We start from the raw sequence: 21,956 nt of genomic DNA, 5'->3' as shown, positions 1-21,956 counted from the left end.
TAAAATGGTAAAACATCCAACTCGCTTTTCACTGTCATGCCACATCTACTGTATACCCAATACATAACAGTACTCCGGTCAATGTTTTTATTTGGTAACATCTAAATTTAGTGGACACTATAAGCAACTTTCTCTTCTGTCAACCATATGCCTTCTATAATTATTACATCACATGCTGATTTTTGGTTTCGATTCTTAGCTTTGGCAACAGTTTTTACCTTGATAATGGACACGTAAATAGGACTCAAAAACATCAAAGCATTCTCTGGGATAAAATGTGGAAAACAAACTTCCGTCTTCCTGTCTGAAGCCTTTAACAATTAAAGATGGAAAAAGCACTTCTTCCATCTTTAGTTGTTACAGGCTTCAGATTGGAAGCCAAAATTAGATCTTTGGTTTCTAACCATTTTAAACCAGATAATGTTTTTAATTAATTTTTTATTTTGATTGCTGCATGAACTCAAAAACACACAGTGTTACCTTGCCAGCTGCAAGACCAAAAGTACTCTCCTGTGATTTATACAAACCCAAATTTTGTCAATAAATTCTAAAATAAGCAGAAGGTGTTATTCCCACCTCTTGAACTTTGTTCAGCTTGAGCACCCTGCTCATGTTAGGAAGCAGCTGTGACGACGGCCTCAGAGTACGCTGCTTGTGCTCCGGTGTTTCAATGGCAAAACACAAAATAGACGAAAAGTTGGGTTTCGAGACAAGCATCTGGCATTCTTGTATGAGAAATTGGCACTGGAAGGTAAACAGGAAAGTACTTTAGACAGCACCTTATCAGGTTATTTTGTCGTCAATCTTATAATATTAATACATCAAGAATTAAGTCTGAGGCTCGGTTCAAGCTTCGCAAAAATAACATGCCAAATCTGGCATATATTTTCAACAAAACATTTCACACCACTCTGCCATTAATTTTAATAGACCCATTTTGATTCCAGAAATCTTTCAGGAAAAATTATTGAAAAGAAGAGTTTTCCTCACACCTTCAACACTCAATAAAAATGCTTGTCAAGTTACAATATTTTTCTAAGAAGTTCACAACATGACTTTAAATTCTCAAAAATGATACCAAGGTTGTGACGGGGAAGTAAACATGGCTTTTTTTTAAAGGATTTTGCAAAGCCTACTAATAAAATGGAAATTCATCTTCTTGAAGAAAATTATCCTCATTAGGGCAAAAAACAAAAGAGAAGGCTGCCTTATTGTACACAAGACCAAAAAGAAGGGAACTATTTGTTGATACGTCTGTCTGGCTTGAATTAAATTGACAATTAAGATGTCTACATAGCAAATGCAAATTTACGCAACTTAAAAATGCTACACTTTTTTTTGGCCAAAGGCTTGATTGCAGCAGTTTGTCTGAAATTTAGTCGTTAAATCCTAAAGAAGGTTGTGCTTTTGAACAAAGGTGAAAGAGGTTTACATTACTTTGCAATCCACCTGCCTTTGTACACAAGTTATGTCAGATACAAAGCAATATTTGCTTGTTGCCATCTTTTAATAAAACCACTGCAACCACTGCAAATATTTTTAAAACAATCATCCCTTGCAATCGTATGGAATATTGCCTGATACCTAGCCATAGACGGAGTTAGCTAACATCAGGGGATATTCTGCAAGATTGAGCAGGATAAGAAAATAATGCTTTGCTATTCAACATGTCGATAACAAAGCAGTTTTATCGCAAAAAGAGCTAGAAATAGTCTCTATCTGTTACATGCTTCCCTTGATGTACAGAATTACATATATCACAGATTACTATTCAACACATTGTAACACTGCCCAAATCTATTAAAATATAATAGATTTGGGCAGTGTTACAGATGAAATTACATATATCGCAGGATATCTGTGGTGTAGAGACAATGAATATTGAGTGCACCATGACTATATTATAGTCACGGTGCACTCAATATTCATTGTCTCTACACCACAGATATCCTGCGATATATGTAATTTCGTATGTCAGGAAGAAATAGCAGAGGGCTTTTCACAAGTAACGACCTCTGATGATCGTCTATAGCTTTCATAAAATAAAACTGTGCTTTAGTATCAATAAAATTAATAATAACACAATTATCGTGCTCAACATGGCAGAATATCGCCTGATTTTATCCAAGTCAGCCTACGTAATGTTGGCTAAGTGTCAAGCAATATTCCACATGATTTTTTTTTGCAGGACATTAAATATCTGTTGTGCACAGAAGACAAATATTGAGTACACCAGGACCATATTTGGACAGCATTAATATGTGTACATGTATAATAATAAATCCCATTTATTTGTCATTGTTGCTGTTTGAAATTCTTAAGTCTCTGTCAAATGGTATAATATAGGGAGAACTAATAAGAGTCAAAGTAGGGTAGAGCAGAGGAGAAGAGAGAAGTGGAGAGGGTGAACAGTAGAGAAGAGGAGAGGAGAAGAGAAGAGAGGAAGGGAAAGGAGGAGAAGAATGGAGTGGGTACACAGTAAAGAAGAGCAGAGAAGAGGAGAGGAGTGAGGAAGGGAAGGGAGGGGAGGAGAGGAGTGGGCACATAGTAGAGAAGAGCAGAGCAGAAAAGAGGAGAGGAGAGGAGGGAGGGAGGAAGGGAAGGGAGGGGAGGAGAGGAGTGGGTACACAGTAGAGAAGTGCAGATCCGAAAAGAGGAGAGGAGGCAAGGAATGAAGAAGTGAGGAGAGAGAAGGACAAGGGAGGGGAGAGAAAAGGGATGGAGTGGGTGAACAATAGAAAAGAGGAGAGCAGAGTAGACAAGAGGAGGGGAGGGGAAGCAAGGGTAGAAGAAGGGAAGGAAGGGTTGGGGACAGGAAATTAGGGCAGGGTGGGCTAGGGTTGGATAGTACAGTATAGATTAGGATCAGATAGAGTGGGGAGTAGATGCAGGTCAAGCAGAGTTGAGATTATTGGCTGTACACAGGAAATAAAGTGAAACGCAATAAGGGCCTGTACAGTACATATAAAGTGAAAGCCATCATTTGTGTACCTTAGACATTGCGTTATGTAACTTTTGTTTGCTATTTTGAATATGTTCCAAATAACAGATCCCTTATCTGTAATATTAACCCACCAATTATTAATTTCTAGGTACTCTCACTGAACGAAGCCATTATGGTGTACAAAAGTTGATGGTGATCATACGACAATGACAGTCACCTGATTTTAAATCTGTTGCCTGATTTTTTTTTTTTAACAAGAAAACAACAAAGAGAGAATGTCACATCTTTAGGCCTTGGCTGATCTAACCTAATCACAGTGCAAATCTAAAATCAAGTAAGCTAGTCAACTAGTATTTGCTTGCCAGAAACCATGCTTTGACCCACTGGCTGTTATGTAATTTCAACAGTAAAGAGTTCACACTTCAGAAATTAATTGGAGGGTTATAAAACATATAAACCTGTTTCCATCTTACTGGGATATCAGATGATTATGCCCTCAGGTCAAAGATTGTCCTTAAAATTTCACAGTTTCACTTTTAAGCGAACTGTTCATTTTTAGCGAATGGATTATAAGGGGGTTAGTTTCTAAAGAAACTGTGGTGTTGCATCAGTGGGGAGTGGAAAGAATGTTTGGTTTTATCAACGTAGTTGATAAGGTAATTTGGCCATTGTAAAGAGATTCAAGTGCTGATGTTTCAAGTATTAGTCCTTTGTCAGAGTGAATCAAGGAACTGTGGGTAAGCAGTGGAGCTATGCTATTGACGGAGCAGGGTAACATGGAAAACAACAATAAATAGGAAGACCTTTCAGCCTCATGCAATGCCCTCCAACACACCAGCCACCTTAAGGTTTTTTTTTTTTTTAACTAAAAGGTACCAGAGAAGTGAAATCCACTTATCTGCTTTCCCTTTGTTTGGTCAAAAGCAGGGTTCCCTTTAGGTCAGTTTGAAATCTTTTCCTTCATACCTTATAAGTTATATTTATGTTTCAGTCCAGCACCTACGTTATTTGGGTAAATAATTTTCAGCTCATTCATAACACAGATTTTATCTTATTTGTAACACAGAAGCCTAGGAATAACAGACTTGTGTTTTTCCTTTAGACTTCCTTGTCACTGTTCAGGGATGTAGCTAAGAAAAGTCTCAGCAGGCTCATTAATAAACCAAGCCAGCCCTTTTGGCCTAAGCACCTTTAAAATCATAGCCTCAAGTATTTGTATTCTGTTTAGTGTTGGAATTTCACCAGTGATAAGATCAGATGGTTAAATTCATTGCTAGCCAGCTCTTACCAACATCCCCGCCTGTTACAAGTGACAATAATATCATTATTAATCAAAATCAAACCATTTTAACCTTGAATCTTCCCATGAAGGTCTACTGCATATCAGCTCACCTGCAGAAAGTCTTTGCCATTATTTTTACCATCAACAGCAAAGTCAATAAAGGAGAATAAACATCGGAATAAGTGGCGCTCTGCTTCGTAACCATGCTTTTCAATCAGCTGCAAGTTTATGCGAGTAAAATAATAGGTTAATTATGTGACGTGGTAAGGTATTATAAAGCCTCTAAATTACATGAAGTTGAAACACCCCATTATGCTTATCAAATTAAGTAAATATTTTAGTTATTCAACAAAACTGGTGGTTAGATTCAGTTATACGCTGGGAATATTCTAAAATTATCAGCAACTTCAATTCATTAGAATACATTACACATTTGAAAGTATATACATGTACTTACTAATCACTAATGAACCACACATCATGAACTGCTTTTAAAGTCCATAATAACTTTTTTCTTTTGAAGATCGGATATGTGTAAAACTAGAATAACTTCTGCCTTTAATCCTCATATAAACAATTGAATCGAACCTGCTGTATATTGCATATATTTTTCAGCATCAATAAGTAAATTCTGTTGATGATCACAAGACCCAAAGATTCTTTCTCTTTACCTCGTGTATTTCCTTTAGAGTCGCTTTGTAGTTCTTCTTCGTCAAATCGCTGACTGCAAAGCTGATTTGTCCAAGCGCCAAAGACAAAGAGTCTACACAAGTACTCATTGTATCTTTGTCAGAACACCTTCCAAAAGCGCACCCTTACCAATTTAAACTCGGGAATAAAATTATTTTACATCAATTCTACATCTTTTCTGGTATCAGAATCGGGCAAACCCTACCGTCATGATGACCAAAAAGAATGATATACCGCCAAAAGGTATGGCATAATTTTCACTGGGCAACAAAAATAGAAATTGAAAATGGCCGTCGAACACGATGATATCCCACAATGCTCCACGATTTCTTGCTGGTTCAGTGCTGGTAATCAGCGGTTTTACCGTTGGACTATGCGCAATAGGGAGAGGGAGGAGATTTGTTTCCGCCATTCGAAAGTTTACTTTGGTATTTTTCGGAGGAAATTGGCTGCTTTTTAGTCAAAGCAATGGCTGCAACTTTGCGTCCTTATCTCAACGCTGTACGCTCGACACTAACAGCATCAATGTGCTTGGAAAACTTCGATTCTCAAGTGGTGGAAAGGCACAACAAACCCGAAGTGGAGGTCCGTAGTAGCAAGGAACTGCTGCTAACACCAGTGACTATAAGCCGAAATGAGAGGGAGAAAGTGCTTATTGAAGGCTCCATCAACTCTCTGAGAATAAGCATTGCAGTGAAGCAGGCCGACGAGATTGAGAAGATCCTTTGCAAGAAGTTCATGCGGTTTATGATGATGCGGGCCGAACATTTTGTCATTCTACGAAGGAAGCCCGTCGAAGGATACGACATCAGCTTTCTCATCACCAATTTCCACACAGAGCAGATGTTTAAGCACAAGCTCGTAGATTTTGTTATTCAGTTCATGGAGGAGATAGACAAGGAGATCAGTGAGATGAAGCTAGCTGTGAATGCAAGGGCACGTATCTGCGCTGAGGAATTCCTCAAGAATTTCTAGACTTGCATTGAAACTGCGCCAGGGATGGAAGTTTAAGACAATTTGAAACTTTACACAGAGTTCTTTAACATTTAGTTTTGTAATCTACATGTATACAGCGGTATCTTGTAACGTAATGGATTGTCGTCAACATTGAATTGCGCTGGATTGCGAGAACGAAAGGAAATAAAAGTAAATGTGATTATTTTAAAACTGTTTACCAACTGGGGCAATAGTGTTGACAAGTGAAGTGGAGAGGGTACCATTTACTCTTAGATTACATTCTTTTTCTATTCACATTGTTTTATGGTGCAGTTTTGTTGGGTAAGGAAAGTTGTTTGAGATTTAAAATGTACCAGAATTTAGACAAAATGTTGAAAGGGTTAGTGTTTACAGAAAATACCATAGCAGGATTTCAACAAAACTGTTGCTTGAAAATGTGAATTAATGTCATGTGAACTACTTTGCAATAGCGCATCTAAAAAGTTGTGTGTTTGTTCATGGCCTGGCCTTTGGAATGCAACTGAAGCAGGAGTTGATACAAACTTCACTGCTTTTTATAAGAAAGTTCAGTGATGTTGTTCTTTTGTTAATTAGTTGTCATTTACATATGAAAGGCAGCAAGGTTTGTATCGAAACAAAGACCAACTCCAGCCTCGCTTCCATGGAAAGGCCAGGCCAGAGAGCACACAACTCTATAATGCTCTATAGAGTGTTTTCATTCACGTGACTGCCGGCCATATTGGTTTATTGAAACAAAAGAAAGTATTTGCATAAAAATAGAGTTCAATTCCCAGAGGTTTAGTTTGGGACACCAACATGGCCACCATTTCTTTGTTTTGGGACACCAACATGGCCGCCGTGACGTCATGTGGAAACACTCTATTCTAATATTCAACTTTGCATATTTGTGGTCAAACTATCCGGTACTAAATTGGTAGGAGCTGAACAGCATTTAGTTCATCATCATCATCATCATCATTAAAAAGTTCTTTTTAGTATTGTACAGGCAAAGACTACCTGCATATAGCGAAAGCTAATAGGCCATTTCTGAGTTGTTGTGGACCTTGTATGAAAATTAGTTTTGTTTGCATATGAATGAAAACTAACTTTCATAACAAAAACTTTGCACTTAACCTCACTTTCATAATGAAGTTCAAAGTAACTTGGAAATGGTCTATTAACTGAGGCTGGTAGAAAAATTAAGGAAGAATGTGTTTCATTCTGAGTATTCAGTAATCCCATTCTTATTTTCATACACACAGTTTTCTTCCTCTGAATGCCAAAAACAACCGAGGAATAGAGAAATCACGAGACAAGCATTCCCATATTGATGTTACAGCCCTACTATCCCCAGTCTCCCATCTTGCCTGGTATTGTACCAGCAGGGGAGGGGGGGGGGGGGGGTACTCCCGAAAATTTTCGATAAGGGTGTGCTGCGAAGGTTCCCAAACCCTGGCCCTATTCAAGGGTAAAGGAAGGGCAAACGGATACCCTTTTTAAGGACCGAACCCGAAAAATGACACCCTATTCAAGGGAGCCAAACAACGGCTAATGTGCACTGATAAACACAAATCTCTATGAAAATCGTTTTTCTAATACTTCTGAGTACCCCCCCCCCCCCCCACCTGGGTGTACCAGCCGAAAGTGAAGTTTGACACTTATACACCTCAAACATAGGGAAGAAAAATTGATAAGGAATTTTGATTTTCACACGAGAACAATGTGAAGATTTGATCAAGCACTAAACACTTATAAACATTTTTTGTTGTCTCGGACCATTCAACAATTATTTGTGTGCTCTTCAGTATAAAAAAAAAAAAAACTTATCACAGTATTTAAAAGGATCACGGAAAAGGACAAGGAGTTTTAACACATACTTTATTACATTATTTGATCAAAGTGATTTTATTTTAAAAAGATTTCAAATATAATTATTAATACATAATTTGTTTTCTATATTCATTTTGATATTTCTTCCTCAAATGGTGTAATATCACAAGTAAATTAACAAAAGATTTATCTTTGACAGCCTGTCAAGTTATGATGCTTGTTGCTGTGATGTGCTATATGTTTGTACCGGTAACAAAGTCAGGTAAAATTAACTAAACTTGGGAAACTACAATGTGGGTCAGAAAACACTTCACCATTTTGGTCATGTTACATATCTTTACCTGATCTTTATCTACACCTTCCCTCTGATCCCTCAGCAGAATTTGTTTTCTGAGTGTCAATATCTCGTTTCTTATATATTTATTATCTGCTAAAATAAAGAAATATTACATGTAATATTTTGTAGGGGGTTGGAAAACTGAAAAATGGTTTATAGTGGAGTTTTCAGGTAATATGGAAAGCCAGGTAAAGAATGTTTGTTGAGAAAAGAAGTGTTTCAGGCTTATAATAACAGGTGGGGGCAAGGCGGCTTCTTAGCACAGTAAGGGTAGTGAATGGTATACTTGTGACTTCATGAGACAAGAACAGCATTTTTTTTACAAGGACAATGCTTTGTTAGTCCTACAAAAGAAATCAAGACTCCAAGTTCAAGTTAATTCAAGTTCAAGTCATTCAAAAATTCAAAACTTTAGCAAAAAGACAGACTGGCCCGCAGGTAGTGACAGCTAATCTAGGCGGGCCAGACTTACAACTGTTTAAGGATAAAAAATTAATATTATTATAGTGGAACCTCTCTTTACAGACAGCTCTCTATAACGGACAGTTCACTTGGTCCCTGAGAGACCGAAATCCATATAAAGCCTACTTCTCTAAAACGGACACCTCTATATTACGGACACTTATTCCTGTCCCCTTGGTGTCCATAATAAAGAGGTTTGACTGTACAGTTATGACAATCAAAGACAGAACAAATAGAATTTAGGGGAGGCAGGGAAATCACGAGGAACACACAGGTATGGTAGGACCATCCTTGCTGGACAGAACAAAAGGCAGACAACAGGGAAAGAATGGCTCTCCATGTTGGGAGTTGGGCAGATCACCAACAACCTCTTCTCACAAAACGTTTTCATGGTTACAGAAACAACTAGCAACCAGGTAAAGGCTTTCAAAAATCAGAAAAATTAGAGACTTTGTATGGATTGGGGGGGGGGGGGTGGGTGGGGCTCATCTCTGAATTAGAGACAATTGTACGGAATTTGAGCAACCTATCACAGGTCACGGCCTGGTTACTACACAACCAAACTTAGTGAACTTACTAATTACACGGTATGCCCTGCAGGGCAGGCTGTGTCTAGGTTTGGGTCGGGTACCTTTTTTTTCTTCGTCATAGCCACAAATGTGCTCATTAATTTATGCATCAAAATATGTATTGTTCCGATTGTCTTTAACAGAAGCGGCCCAATCAAAATATATTATTTGGGCACATATCACGAGAGAGGGGACCCACTCATCCCTTCCAGTGTGACGTCAAATCATTTGATTTATTCATTAAACCTACATTAAATTTCGCCCTCTCCCAGAAGGGATCTATTGTTCTGATTGTCTTCAACAAAAGCGGCCCAATCAAAATCCATTATCGGCGCGTATATCACGAGGGAGGGGACCCACTCATCTCTACCTGTGTGACGTCAAAGCAAATCACCATTTAGAAGGTTGTTTTCGTTCAAAGGCGGCCACATGTATGAGTTTTTAGACTCTGATCTGCCGTTTTCAGAAAGAAAACAAACGTTTTTCAAGCGGTAAATCGAAATAATAATTTCTAAGTATTGTTCGACAGTTTAAACGGCGGAAATTGGAAGGGTTCACAGCGAAGAAACAACGCTTTCACAAACAGATGAAATAATTCAACGCGGAGGAAACCAGACCAGTTCAAGTGGGGGTTATGACGTTATCGTAGGGTTATTTCCGGTATGATTCCCAGTAACACAACAACAAAAATATCATGCATTCTCTCTGAATTAAACCATTCAATTATTTCAATTGCGAAGGGAGGATGGTTTTTAAAAATCTGCAAAGCATACAATGGGGAATAAATGGGGCTACATTAAGCATTTCGTGTAAATGCCGATTAAGGGCATCTTGTTTTTATGTGATCTTTCTGGTGATGGGGTTCATTTCTTCAAATGAAATAATTCGAAAAATGCGTAAACTAGGGCCTAGTCCGTTAAAGAACTTCACAACAGGCAATTTGGCTTGAAAATTATCTGAATTGCTACAAATCATGTAAGGAACAGTTCCATTTTATTAATTTTCACTCAGACTTTTCAAACAAAGAGGGGTTGATCAATACCTCTCTTAATTAGCCTCAGTTATTGGAACAATCTAATTAGTTAATTCTTCAAATTTTAAGCCTTTAGGTAGATTGTGTTTTAATTATTATTTGAATCATGGGAGGTGCCTCGCATGGGTCCTCGCGTCCCGTTCGCACCTGCCCTTTTGACCTTATCACTTTAAATCACTTTGCACATATATTTCATTTCTTTCTGGCTGTTTAATTTGCTGTATGTAACATGTGTAATGGTCAATAAAGCTGTTAAAAAAAAAAAAAAGAAAAGGAAAAGAAAACTTCATGCAACGTCCAGTCTGTATGCCAACATAGAGCTAGTATGGAGCAATTTTCCCTTTTTCACATTTCTTGTACTGCTTTGCAAGCCGGAAAGGTAATGTAAAATTGATCCAAATAACAGGACTTTTTAAAATAAACAACATGTCCTACTGGACAAATTTTAGCTGGTATTACTGAAAAACTATCCTGGTCCTGGAGATTCTTTTTTATTTCTCCTGAAACACTCCGCTTGTTGTTGCCGCTTCACAGCTATATTCTGTTTGAGGAAAAAGAAGAAAGAAAGTGGCCTCTGGGATTGAGGTACTGAAAACCAATAAAAAACGAGTGGATTGGAAATTTGTTTCCCTGGGTTCCATTGTCCTGAACAAGAAAAGGGGCTCGCCCAAGCCTCTGACCTTTATCCGTTACTGAAAGACCCCAAATTTGATTAGCCCACTGTAGAGGCAGCCTTGATGTCAAAAATAAAGGTCCATTATGGATGAACCTCTAGTGGTTGATAATGATGATACCACTACACAAACAATTCTAGATTGGCTTTATTTCACTTAAAAAACAAATAATGCTCACATAAAATGACTAATATTGTTGCAATACTGAGCTCTCTATGGGCTATTTTCTGATCTCAAAGGGTCACCACCATGAAATGGTGGGAGCTGTTTGGGTGTATCAATCGAAAAATTAATACAAGCTATGTCTGCTGGGTCCCATTTCTCAAAAGCCCCTATAATTTATCAGTCCCCAAAACATATTTACGAACATATTATACAATGTTCCTCCTCAGAGCCACATTTTACTGATTTTATTTTAGGCAACATAACGGAATTTAAGTTTGAGCTAAAACTTAACACCATCTTTACACCGTATACAAAAACAGATTTCAAATAATATTTTTTGGGCTGGAAAGCAATCAAGAAGAAATGGGACCCTGGGGTTTTGTACAACTGGTAGGACCATTCTTGCTGGACAGATTGAAAGGTAGACACCAGGCAAAGAATGGCCCTCCATGTTGGGAGTTGAGCAGATCACTAACAACCTCTTCTCACAAAACGTTTTCATGGTTACAGAAACAACCACAGTCTATGCTATTATCTACAACCTCTGAGTCTGAGTTGGAACAACATCATATATGTGTACGTACGACTCACCCAGGACAATAACAATTGATGTAAAACTGTGGACGCAACAATCACTATTGGTAAAATTAATTGAGATACCCATAGAGAAGCTCAAGATTACAATCTATCTGATACAGTGATTATACAATAGCAAAGAAGACAAAATACAAAAAATACAAAAGTAATAAAGCAAACAAACAGGTGCCAGTTCCTTCAAACTCAAGAACAGAAATTTGATTCCGATCTAGGATTGTAAATCACTGGTATGGTCCTATTATACATCTGTCTATATACCTTAACATGAACTCACTGTTGTATAAAACTTTACAAAAATCATGCAACTGTCATCATGTTAACACTGAATACACTACTAGAAGCTTTCTAAATCAATGAATGTTCTTCTTCAGCTTGGATAATCAAGCCAGATCTTTGATTTCTACCTACAATGTATAAATATCACGTTCATCATGCTCAAAAAAGTTACCTTAGATGAGCACAAAGAAGCCTGTCTTTGTGGAATTAACAAATCAGTTCAAGTCAATTGGTGTTCTTGAATTCCCACTGAAAGTCGTAAATGGTATTCTTTTTACACAATTCAGATTCAACACTTTCAGAGTTTCACAATGAAGATAACTGATAATGACAGCTTGATTAAGTGAATACAGTACAAATTTTAAATGCGGTTATGTATGCTTCAAGAATTTTACAATATTTATTGCTGATAATTAAAAGAAAATTCAATATAAAAAAGACATACTGTATATCATAAACCTTCAAATAGGCACCGAGGACACTTACTTCAAATTTAGGATAAACAGGGGCGGGGAGGGAGGGAAGATCAAGCCTATTTTCATTTTTCTCAAATCCTGGCCAGATTCCATCACAACATTTTGCAAATAGTGCAAATTTAAACAACAACATGCAGTTATCTGCATATTAATAATATTATAATAGTTATATAAAGCCACTCATATTGCTCACATATATGTAGTTCAAATAGCAGGGAGCTTGCAAGTTAACAAATGAGATGATTCAGTAGATGAAACCATTAAGCATGACCAGTAAATAAATGTAAGCTACTGAGCAGTACAATACAACGTTCTGCAGATTGAATCAATGTTCTGTTTTGATCTACACTGTAGGAGACTTGAGAGTAAAAAGTTTACACCTCCTTTGTACTCAATTATATCCTTCCAATTAACAGTTATTCCATGTATACAGTATCGTATAATGCTAGAGGCTATCCCCCCCACCACAACTCTCCACCACCAGCCAGAAAATTACTAAAGCTGGTCAATTACCGTAAGACAGATTTCAAGTAAACCCTACATTTGCAAGTGTCCAAGTCCTTTCAAGTTCTGGTTATTCACCTCTGGCGTCACAGCGACTGGCCAATATGCAACATTGTTTTGCGAATGTGTCCTGATCTGCTTGTTGATCTTTTCCTGGTTAGCCCAGCACACCTTCTGACTCATTTTGAAGTGCCACATGATCAGCACAGCGGTCAAAATGAAAGCTACAAGAATAAAGATGATCAGCAGCTTTACGAATGTCGACAATCCCTGCTGGTGTAAAGTTAAAACCGTGCTGGGTGTCGACGTGCTGTAGTAGCCACCCTTTTCGATGTCATCGTCATCATCGATCCCAGATTTTCCAGCATTAGGATTCTTGCGACATTCCTTCTTTTCTTGATCGACGTCATCATCAGCATGGCATAGAGGAAGACACTTTCCAAGGTCGCAGTGACAAAACAGGGTGCAGTTGGGACACGATTTATTGAAGGGTTCAGCACATTCTTTCTTGCACTTTTGATTACACATTTTAGAATCATTTGGATTGATGTTACGGTGCTCTTCACAAGTACCATAAAGTCTAATGGACCACTTTTTAAACTCACCCTCTAGCCCTTTTGTATCAGTGACCTCTAATTTCCAGATACCGGCGGGGTTTTCACCCCAACTGAACACCGTCATAAAGGGCCAATTTTGAAAGCCATCACTTGAATAGTCTCTATCTCTAGGAGCTAGAAGCTCTGATCTCGTACCAGCAGGGGAGGTTAAAACAATTCGTAATGACCCTCGAGATTTATGGTTAAGGGTGATGTACACCCTCACATGTTCAAGCTTCAACACACAGTTTGTCTTTCCCGAGCAACCTGTACTGATAATGGTAGATATCAAAGTACCCCTAGCAGGAATTTTCTTGTTGTCAGTGTGATCTTGTTCCCGACACATGTGCTGCTCAGCCACTGTTCTCCAGTTCGGAGACGTAGCAGCTTCCACCAAAGCAGCCGTGTCTAGGACACCAAAGCCATACTTGTGATTGACACGATGTCCTGCCCCATTCTTCTGCCAATCTTTGTCCTGCCGATCAGTCATCCTTGATGTGTTAATGACCAGGTGTTGCAGGTCTCTCCAGCTTAATTTAGGATTGGCTTCTAACACTAAGGCAAAAATACCTGAAAGACAAGTTGACAAGACAATGTTTAAGAACATATAGGGGCCAAAGAATTTGGCTTGTTAACATATCAGTAGCAGAGTTTCAGCAAGAGTTGATGATGGGTAGAACTCACCTTGTACATGGAATCAATAATAACAATAAACATTTACATAGCGCCAAATCATCAAAGTACAATAGCACTTGACACAAACTCAACTTCTTCTAAGAATTAAACTGCACTGGCCACCAGCGTACTGTGACTATGAGCTAATGTTTGATCAGAGATTTAAAATAAACACAAAATGAGATTTTCCTCAGTACATACTTAGACTGATTAGCGGATACTTTTTTTACAAAGTTCATCACAGCTACAAAAACATTTACCTGCCGCAAGAGGTGCAGCTGCTGATGTCCCAGTATGACTTCTTGTGCATGAGTGGTGCAAATCAGTTGTAACAATCTGCTTGTCGTCACCCCTTGTTTCCCCACTGCTGTAGGTGACGGCAAGTGTGGATGGACAAGGTTCAGCATACCAAGGAGATTTGCCGCGATCATTAACTGCACCAATGGACACAGTGAAGATGCTTGTGATGTAACCATCACAGTTACAGTAGTCGTCATAGTGACCACCATTCCCCGTAGCCCAAACAAAGATGGCACCAAGACCTCCACGTCCTTTTCTGATACCTGTCAAGGGATTTATAGAAGTTTAAAGGGAGGGATTCACGGTTCTGCGCATGTCCATGAATCAAAATACTTTTTCGCCTTTGCTTGCTAAGACCCAAACCTGTTTAATTTAATTCGTTGTTCATGAACCATTCGGAAGGGAATAGGCAACTCGGGTGGTAATCTTTTCATATGATTGCGTTTTTTCGCACGCAAATAACTGTAAACACATCAACAGTGGAATAAACCCTACGGGTCAAAGCTAAATTCAATATCGACAATATGGGTGCAATCCACTAGCATTTTCTGTGAATTTTGGTCATCAGTCATTTTGCTTGGACTAATTATAGAATGTTATTACCGACATGTGAGTGGGATTTTTGAGGCCATTAAGTTGATAAGAAAGAGAAAAAAGCATTTAGATTCATGCACATGTGCTGAAATGTGAACCCCTCCCTTTAAGTTAGACCAGGTTTCAATTGAGTATAGTAAAAACAAAACCAACAAATTACTCCAGGCACCAGGCAAATTGACTGCCTGTGAACACAACTTTGCCCGGCTGCTTTCAACCCGCAACCAGCTTTTCCAATAAAAGATCACATCCATGGTAACTACATTGTATCAGGCCCAGTTCCACTATCCACTTGCCCAACAGTTGGGCAATCACAACAAACATGAACAACCCAATGACCTAATGACCAGATCTGAAGGCAAAATGCATGCATCTGAATCTACATGCAAGTACACGAATGTTAGTTCAGCAGCAACACAGATGGTTTAGGTTTCACTTTTCACCAGGTGGTTGTTCACATTTCAGATTGTAGAATGGTCAAAATTTCCTGTCTCTACATTTGTCTGCAACATAGATGTAGTGAAGAGAAAAAAAATCATTTTATAAAGATTCTAGTTAGTGTTTACACTGTACAACCGTCAAATCTAGGAACACGGCACACAATGTTTAACTTTCAGTTGGCATTCAAATATTTACATGACACATGATTTCAGCAAAGGTTTCGTAAAAGACTGAATGCCCTCATTTCCCTTAGTGTCAGTTCTGGGGATTCAGGAAACAGAACACTAAGACTAAAGAAGGTATAATTCAAATGTCATTAATACCTTCTCTGAAGGCCTTCTTGGCCATCGGTCCAGGCCCATCAACTGTGCGCCCATCATCATCTGGTCCCCAGCTACTGCTATAGATATCAATAAACTCTTTTTTAAGGCCTAACGACCAAGCTTCAATTGCGTCAGTCACATCACCATCCAGCATTCGCACACCACCAATGCGTGAATTATAGGCCACTCCAACTCCGCACATGTTGTTGTTTGCTCCTGCTGCTACTTCGCCTGCACACCTACAAGTCAAGTGGAAACATCAGCCTAACAACTTAGTTTTCGCCAATTCTTTCATGGCATGGTTTACAAGTTTTACTAGTTATAGTCAAAGATTTGGGAGTACGTTCGATGATCTCAATGCCAGGCTCTCTCTCCTTTGCTAAGTTGGTGATGATGTCATCTGCCCCTGCAAAATCTGTGGGGGCTGCCAGATACGTGTCCCAAGATCCATTCATTCATTGATTGACCCATACAATCTTGACTCCAATCTGTATTAGGAGTGTGTTCTTTCTATGTCGAATGCAATAAGGTTAAGGAAGGTGGTGGCCTGGACCAGATCTAATCTGAAGCTTTTTCTGATCAGTAGCCTCCTGAATTCAGCTCGTGGCATACTTGAAGGGGTCTCAACAACTGGTCTCAACATAAAAATAACAATCTTATGGTACCATACAGTATTGGAGACAAGTTGTGCACCCTGAAGCTGGATGCCTGAGTACAGCATTTAGCCAGAACATCCCAGACTCACAGAATAGCAGAAAAAAAATATACTGAAAACTGGACTATTAACATGGTAATCTGGATACCTAGTGCCGTGTTTGTTGATGTTATCCTTGCTGTACCGTGGCAGGGGATCATTGTCATGATTATTAAAGTCCCAACTAGCCCTTGATTCATAATTGTTTTGAAGATCAGGGTGAGTGTATTCAATCCCGTCATCTAGTATGGTCACTACTACACCACGTCCAGTGATGTTCTTTCTCCACACAGGCGCGACATTGATGTCAAATCCTCTTGGGCCGACAGTTTGTCCTGCGAAAGAAACAGAGGAAAAGTCAACCTTGGCCAGTGATATAAAATTAACCGGCTTCTGTATTGAGTACATGAGCATTACATACATACACACAGTGTAACATAAACCATTATTTCAACTCAAATTTTTGAATAGCTAAGATAAGCTAGTATCTGTGTAGTCCTGTATGTTTATATAGTCATAATAATATAGTCATGTATACTTATACTCTGAAACTGGGTTTAGATTTCATCTCTGAGCTACATATAACCAAAACAGAATTCCATGCCTCTCACTCCCACACAAATGGAGTCTCTCCAAGACAGGCATACTGAGCACGAGCCTTTGCCCTAGAATGGCAGCATTACAGAATGTTCAGTTAATTACAGACCAACTGAAAATTTGGCCTGCATGAGTCAACCTGGAGTGACTGCTTTTGAGAGGCTTCCCTCTCACAGTGGCATCCCCTTTAAGAAATCGACTGTATTTTGAAAATGAAACAAAAACTGTACATGTACATGACTGAATACCCACAAAGGTCTTAAGGTTACCGTATACGTAATTTCAAAAGTCTTGGTATAGTTTGATAGCCAGCTCTATAAGCTTTAATTTGATATAGGGGTTTAGGTATCTACAGTTTAAACTGGATGTGCTACATCACTTGGACACGAGACACCTCTAAAGGTATACGGTAACCGATCAGCACATATCATGGGCCAATTCAAAGAAGCCAATATCACCAAAAATGTTATTTAAAGGTCTTTTCATAGTTTGAACAATCAGCTAGGTCACTTAAATATTTGTGTAAGAAAATTGATCACTTCAGTTATTAATAGTCACAACTACGAAGTATAAATAGATATGAAAAGAAAATGTTTGCTGACTTCATATAAGAAAGTATTGACAAACAGCAAATTTATGGAACAAAAAAATCTGAAGATTCCTCAGACAAAAATTCTCAGACAAATTTATTCTCAAGTGTTCCCAAGGTGCCATTGAAATTTTCAAGAAAGACAGTATGTCCACACAAACTTGATATAGGTTTGACATGGTACATTCACAACAGCTGATAAAGAATTAGGAATAGAACAAATATATACATGTACAGAATATTTCAGTTTTGTTAATAATAATAGAAGATGGTGCAGCCACCTATTGGAGTTGTTTTGGTTTTAGGTCAAATGCTTAAAGAAATCGCTACAGGATACCTACCTATGTGGTCAATGTTGGTTGCCTTCCTTAAAAGCCATGTATTTAAATCTGCCATTTTAATATATTAACCACTCACTTTAACATTGATGAACAATTAAAAAGGCTAAAACATTATTTTCTTCAGGGTTAAAAAGGCCAAATGGGTAACTTGTGGTATGTTTATGTCTTTTACATGTAATCAACTAGAATTTAGACAGTGTGACTCTCTATAGCACACAGAATAGGTTTGACAAATTAGCAGCTTTTGTTGATAAACACTAAACTTTTCCCACTATAAATAATTCATAGCAGGGATGGTCTTTTGTTAAACCACTAGATTTGTAATTTAGTGTCTTCAGATTTTCCCTACGTGTACTAAGATGTCTCTTGTATACTTCTACTTTTGTTTTTGTAAGGGATCTTCAACAAGATTAACAATACAGGAGAGCTGTGGGTACCTATATAATTTCTTGGTTAAGTGGTTTAATGGTTCTGTGGTTTAGTTAAGTTGCTACTGTGTTTTATTTTGCCAACTAAAATGGTCAGGAAAAGGTGATTTAAGTGCACTTTAATCAACACAATTTTAGTCTAAAAAATTTGCGATTTGGCGTGTATGATCCACTAAAGCAAGGCTTCCAGAAGTTTCTGCCAAATTTACAGATAATGTAATTTTTTTTGGCAGGTAAAGGTAGCTAGAACTATGCCTCGTGGGGGGCTTGTTTTCTATCGCACTGCACCTGTTGTACAACATTATACATGCATTTTAGTGATGCAAATAAACTTCTATAGCTACTTTTTGTTGTTCCCAACTGCAATTCAACACGCAGCACTTTGTGCAAAAATGAATTATGAAACAAATAAGAAGATGAACAAACACAGCGTGGCGAGGATTAAAATTTGATATTTCCCAAACTTTGAACTCAACCACTCAATCTGTAAAAGATTTTACATAACTGAAGAAGGCTAATCTAATGGAATAAATAGAATGAGACAATGGAGTTGTTATCTCTCTGCATACATCTGGTTATTAAAAAGCCCTGCCTGTCAAAAGCGACAACATTATCCAACTTTTTTTTCTCTAGACATGAAAACCAGCACTTGTCTTGGAAATGTTATCCATATCTCTGAACACCATCAGGCCACTAATTAAAGCTCAAGTGTAATTTAGGTACTTTCTTCTGAAATAATTCTGTACATCTGAGATGCACAACTTTGCACATACTTGCAAGGTGTGAGAGATCAAGAAATAAAGAGCCTTGAAAGGTCATTGGGCTAATAGTTCCAACTAATCCAAGCCTTGGGGTCCACATGTACAGGAATACTATATAGAAGCTGGGGTTGTTCTACTTCACAATTCACATCAATCAAATGCACAATGCAAATTCTAAAGTGGTTGAATCTTCAAATAATAATACCCAAAAAAGCATTTTCGCCATTGCTATTCCTTGAACACACATCCTAAGGGATTAAGTCTGATTGACAGAAGGACACCAGTTTCAATTTGCACATGTTTTTACACCAGAAGTATTCATTAATTACAGGGATGGAATCTAGGCAGAGCTTATTTTTCTCTACAATCAACATACATGTATTCCCCGTGTTAACTAGAGCGGACAAAATAAGGTTTGCAATAACAAAAACAGTTCAGACGGAAAAAAGATATTCGGGATACACTGCATTTTGATTTTTCTTCGAAATGCTCTACAATCAAGGAAAAAATCCTTCGGCGATAATTAAATGCTAACGACTCGCTTTTCAATTTTCGTTGTTGCACACCAGATACCAACAGAAATCCAATTGCTGGGTCGTCACGGAACTGTAAAATGTTGATAAGATAAAACAAGAACTGTGTTGAAATATGAACCACTGGCAACGTGCCTGCAAAAAGTATTTAGGCTGCGAGTCTGAGGAAATGGCCAACATCGCCTCTATTTGCAAAACACGCTCAAACGGCCAATATAGTTTACGAGCGTTTTGTTGCCCCGATAAACGTGTTTGATTTTAAATATCAGCTGTATCTATGTACACAAGATGTCAAAAATATCTCTGTGGAATTTCCTTCTATGCGCTCATTGATCGACCTGATTAGAGCGACCTTTCCCTTATCCGACAGAGAAGCACGGACTAAACTTAATTACCACAAACCGCATTGTGATTTAGTTAAATCCAAGAAAAAGCATTAAAGGGTATGTTGTATTGATGAGCGAACTACAGCATCTATGATAAGTTGTTAGCGCCTTTAGGAACTAAATCGTAACAAATAACGGCATCGACCGAAGTACACAAATAAGCTTGGATAGACAACATGGAGCCAGCTGAAGCCGGGTATTTTAACAGAAATACGAAATAAACCCATTTCCTCGTTCACTTTTGAACTGAAGATCAAACCTCTGTTAATGGACTGCATCCCGCTTCAAAACAAGCACCTACGCAAATAAACTAAAGTCTTAACCTTACGGACCTGAAATTAAGCAATGCAATATGACGAAGCCATTACTGAAAGCAAATTGGATCTTCGTTTTTACCAAGAAAATGTCAGATAGTTCACTTACCCGAGTTGTTCAAATACCATTGATATTTATAGTAAGGATCTAAAAAATATCCCCGTTTAGTCCTCCTCAAAATCTTCTGCTGTAGAGCGAATTTCACATGCGGTTCCCGCAAAAGTTTATCGGTGTGTTCTGTGGCATCCCGACGAAATCGACGCTTTGCAAGCGTCCTGTGTTCCAACAAATAGTGGCCAGAAAATCCTTCTATCTCTCCTCTGTTGATAAAACCATGTCTCTCCGCCAAGTCATCGACATATCTCTTTTCTCGTTCTACGTAGACCACCCATGTGTTGCCATAAACATCTCTTCTTTGGCTGCCTTGCTTCTTGAAAGCAACACAATTCAAAACAATACAAGCTAAAATAAATCCTCCCTTGGCAGCAAAAGCCATTTTCTTGATAAACGTGGTTCTTTGCAGGTAAACCACGTCTTTTCTAAAGCGTCATGGTCTGTTCAATGACTTCTGATCAAAAATAGGCGAGAAACATGCCAGCAAGATTAAGCCTATTCGGCATCCCACGACAAATAAAATTTGTGTAAGCATGCACAAAGAAACCGTCTGTGCGAGTTCGGGAAATTTCCCGTGGTTCTCTTGTGACCTCTGTCACCCACGCACGTCGCATGGAATACTCGACGTCATCGTTCCACGCGTGTGCGAGAGAGTACGTGCGTGTTTGACTGCGTATGTGAACAAAATCGGGGTAGCCGGTGATACAACTATTTGATACAAAATACTAGGTAATGCTTTTGGGTGGTTCTTTTTGTTCTTTAAAGTTGTTATGTTACTTTCTAGAACGTATACAAATCACTGATGTTTGACCTTCGCAGTGTAGAAAGGTTAAGCTTTGAGATGTGATGTGAATAAATTAACTAGTTTTGTTTCACTTTCTTCAACATTTTTTTGTCAAGAATTGTCAAGGTGACGAGCAAGAAAATACATAGCCTCAACGGGCCTTTGCATAAAGAAACAAACTGCTTAATACTGTTCTCTAACATGTTAATAGTTGTAGGCTCTGCGGTACACCAGTTTGCCGGCGAGGACTCAAATAAATGCTAGTAAACACCATTCAAATGAGTTGAGTAGTACCAGTTTTGTTGATGTCATCAGATTTTTGACTTCTGAGTGAAATTTTGTCTGAAAAGCTTAACCTTGGCTCAAGCCTTCTCCGTGTCCAGAGCCAATATGAACGTGATCTCAAATATTTATGATGAAACCCAAGAAGCGGATTGTGTTAGAGAAGAGAGGACGACCGAGAGTTCGAGAGAGAGTGTCGGCATCGAACAAAGTGAGGACTCTCTAGCTCTATTGTACTGGCTAGATTGTACATAATAACAAATTTGGAAGAACTGCAATAACGTTTCGCTTTGTGGGAATAAGCTAAGGGACCTTAAGATTTGAGCACGAGTACGAGATTGAGTACGAGTACAACTTTTCAAATCTAGTTTGCGTGATTTACGCGCGGTTCAAAAAGTCGAACTTTA

General features: G+C 38.4%; 3 protein-coding genes across 3 annotated transcripts in view; 1 reads left to right on the top strand and 2 right to left on the bottom strand.

Annotated features, from left to right (window-relative positions):
• Window positions 1–5,199, bottom strand: part of LOC146449160 (CCR4-NOT transcription complex subunit 1-like) — a 42,746-nt gene extending 37,547 nt beyond the window's left edge. Inside the window, exons 1-3 of the mRNA XM_085101969.1 lie at window positions 4,898–5,199; window positions 4,337–4,444; window positions 577–744 (exon numbers count right to left, since the gene is read on the bottom strand). Of these exons, the coding sequence (XP_084958095.1) occupies window positions 577–744; window positions 4,337–4,444; window positions 4,898–5,005 (384 nt within the window). The 5' untranslated portion in view covers window positions 5,006–5,199. The remainder of the gene's footprint in view (window positions 1–576; window positions 745–4,336; window positions 4,445–4,897) is intronic.
• An 87-nt stretch (window positions 5,200–5,286) lies between these two features.
• On the top strand, window positions 5,287–6,083 carry LOC146449159 (actin-related protein 2/3 complex subunit 4). Its single transcript, XM_085101970.1, has one exon. It carries the CDS (start codon window positions 5,385–5,387, stop codon window positions 5,889–5,891), a length of 507 nt encoding a protein of 168 aa, XP_084958096.1. The 5' UTR covers window positions 5,287–5,384; the 3' UTR covers window positions 5,892–6,083.
• A 4,826-nt stretch (window positions 6,084–10,909) lies between these two features.
• LOC146449158 (neuroendocrine convertase 2-like) lies at window positions 10,910–21,051 on the bottom strand. The gene is made up of 5 exons (XM_085101956.1): window positions 20,478–21,051; window positions 16,529–16,754; window positions 15,726–15,964; window positions 14,328–14,630; window positions 10,910–13,962 (listed from the first exon to the last, which is right to left on the bottom strand). The coding sequence occupies exons 1-5, from the start codon at window positions 20,863–20,865 to the stop codon at window positions 12,830–12,832; spliced, it is 2,289 nt and encodes a 762-aa protein (XP_084958082.1). The 5' UTR covers window positions 20,866–21,051; the 3' UTR covers window positions 10,910–12,829.
• Window positions 21,052–21,956: the final 905 nt, after the last annotated feature.

Source organism: Pavona decussata, unplaced genomic scaffold, assembly GCF_977016875.1.
Source record: "Pavona decussata unplaced genomic scaffold, jaPavDecu1.1 SCAFFOLD_619, whole genome shotgun sequence".
Taxonomy (NCBI): domain Eukaryota; kingdom Metazoa; phylum Cnidaria; class Anthozoa; order Scleractinia; family Agariciidae; genus Pavona; species Pavona decussata.
This window is presented reverse-complemented; position numbering and strand designations above follow the sequence as displayed.

Bases quoted from the DNA above. Each gene is read 5' to 3' on its own strand.
- LOC146449159 (XM_085101970.1), top strand. From the start codon at position 5,385: ATGGCTGCAACTTTGCGTCCTTATCTCAACGCTGTACGCTCGACACTA.
- LOC146449158 (XM_085101956.1), bottom strand. From the start codon at position 20,865: ATGGCTTTTGCTGCCAAGGGAGGATTTATTTTAGCTTGTATTGTTTTG. The intron at 14,631-15,725 runs GTATTAATGACA...ATCCCTTGACAG, and splicing joins CAAGAAGGCCTTCAGAGAAG to GTATCAGAAAAGGACGTGGA. The intron at 13,963-14,327 runs GTAAATGTTTTT...CTTGTCTTTCAG, and splicing joins AGCTGCACCTCTTGCGGCAG to GTATTTTTGCCTTAGTGTTA.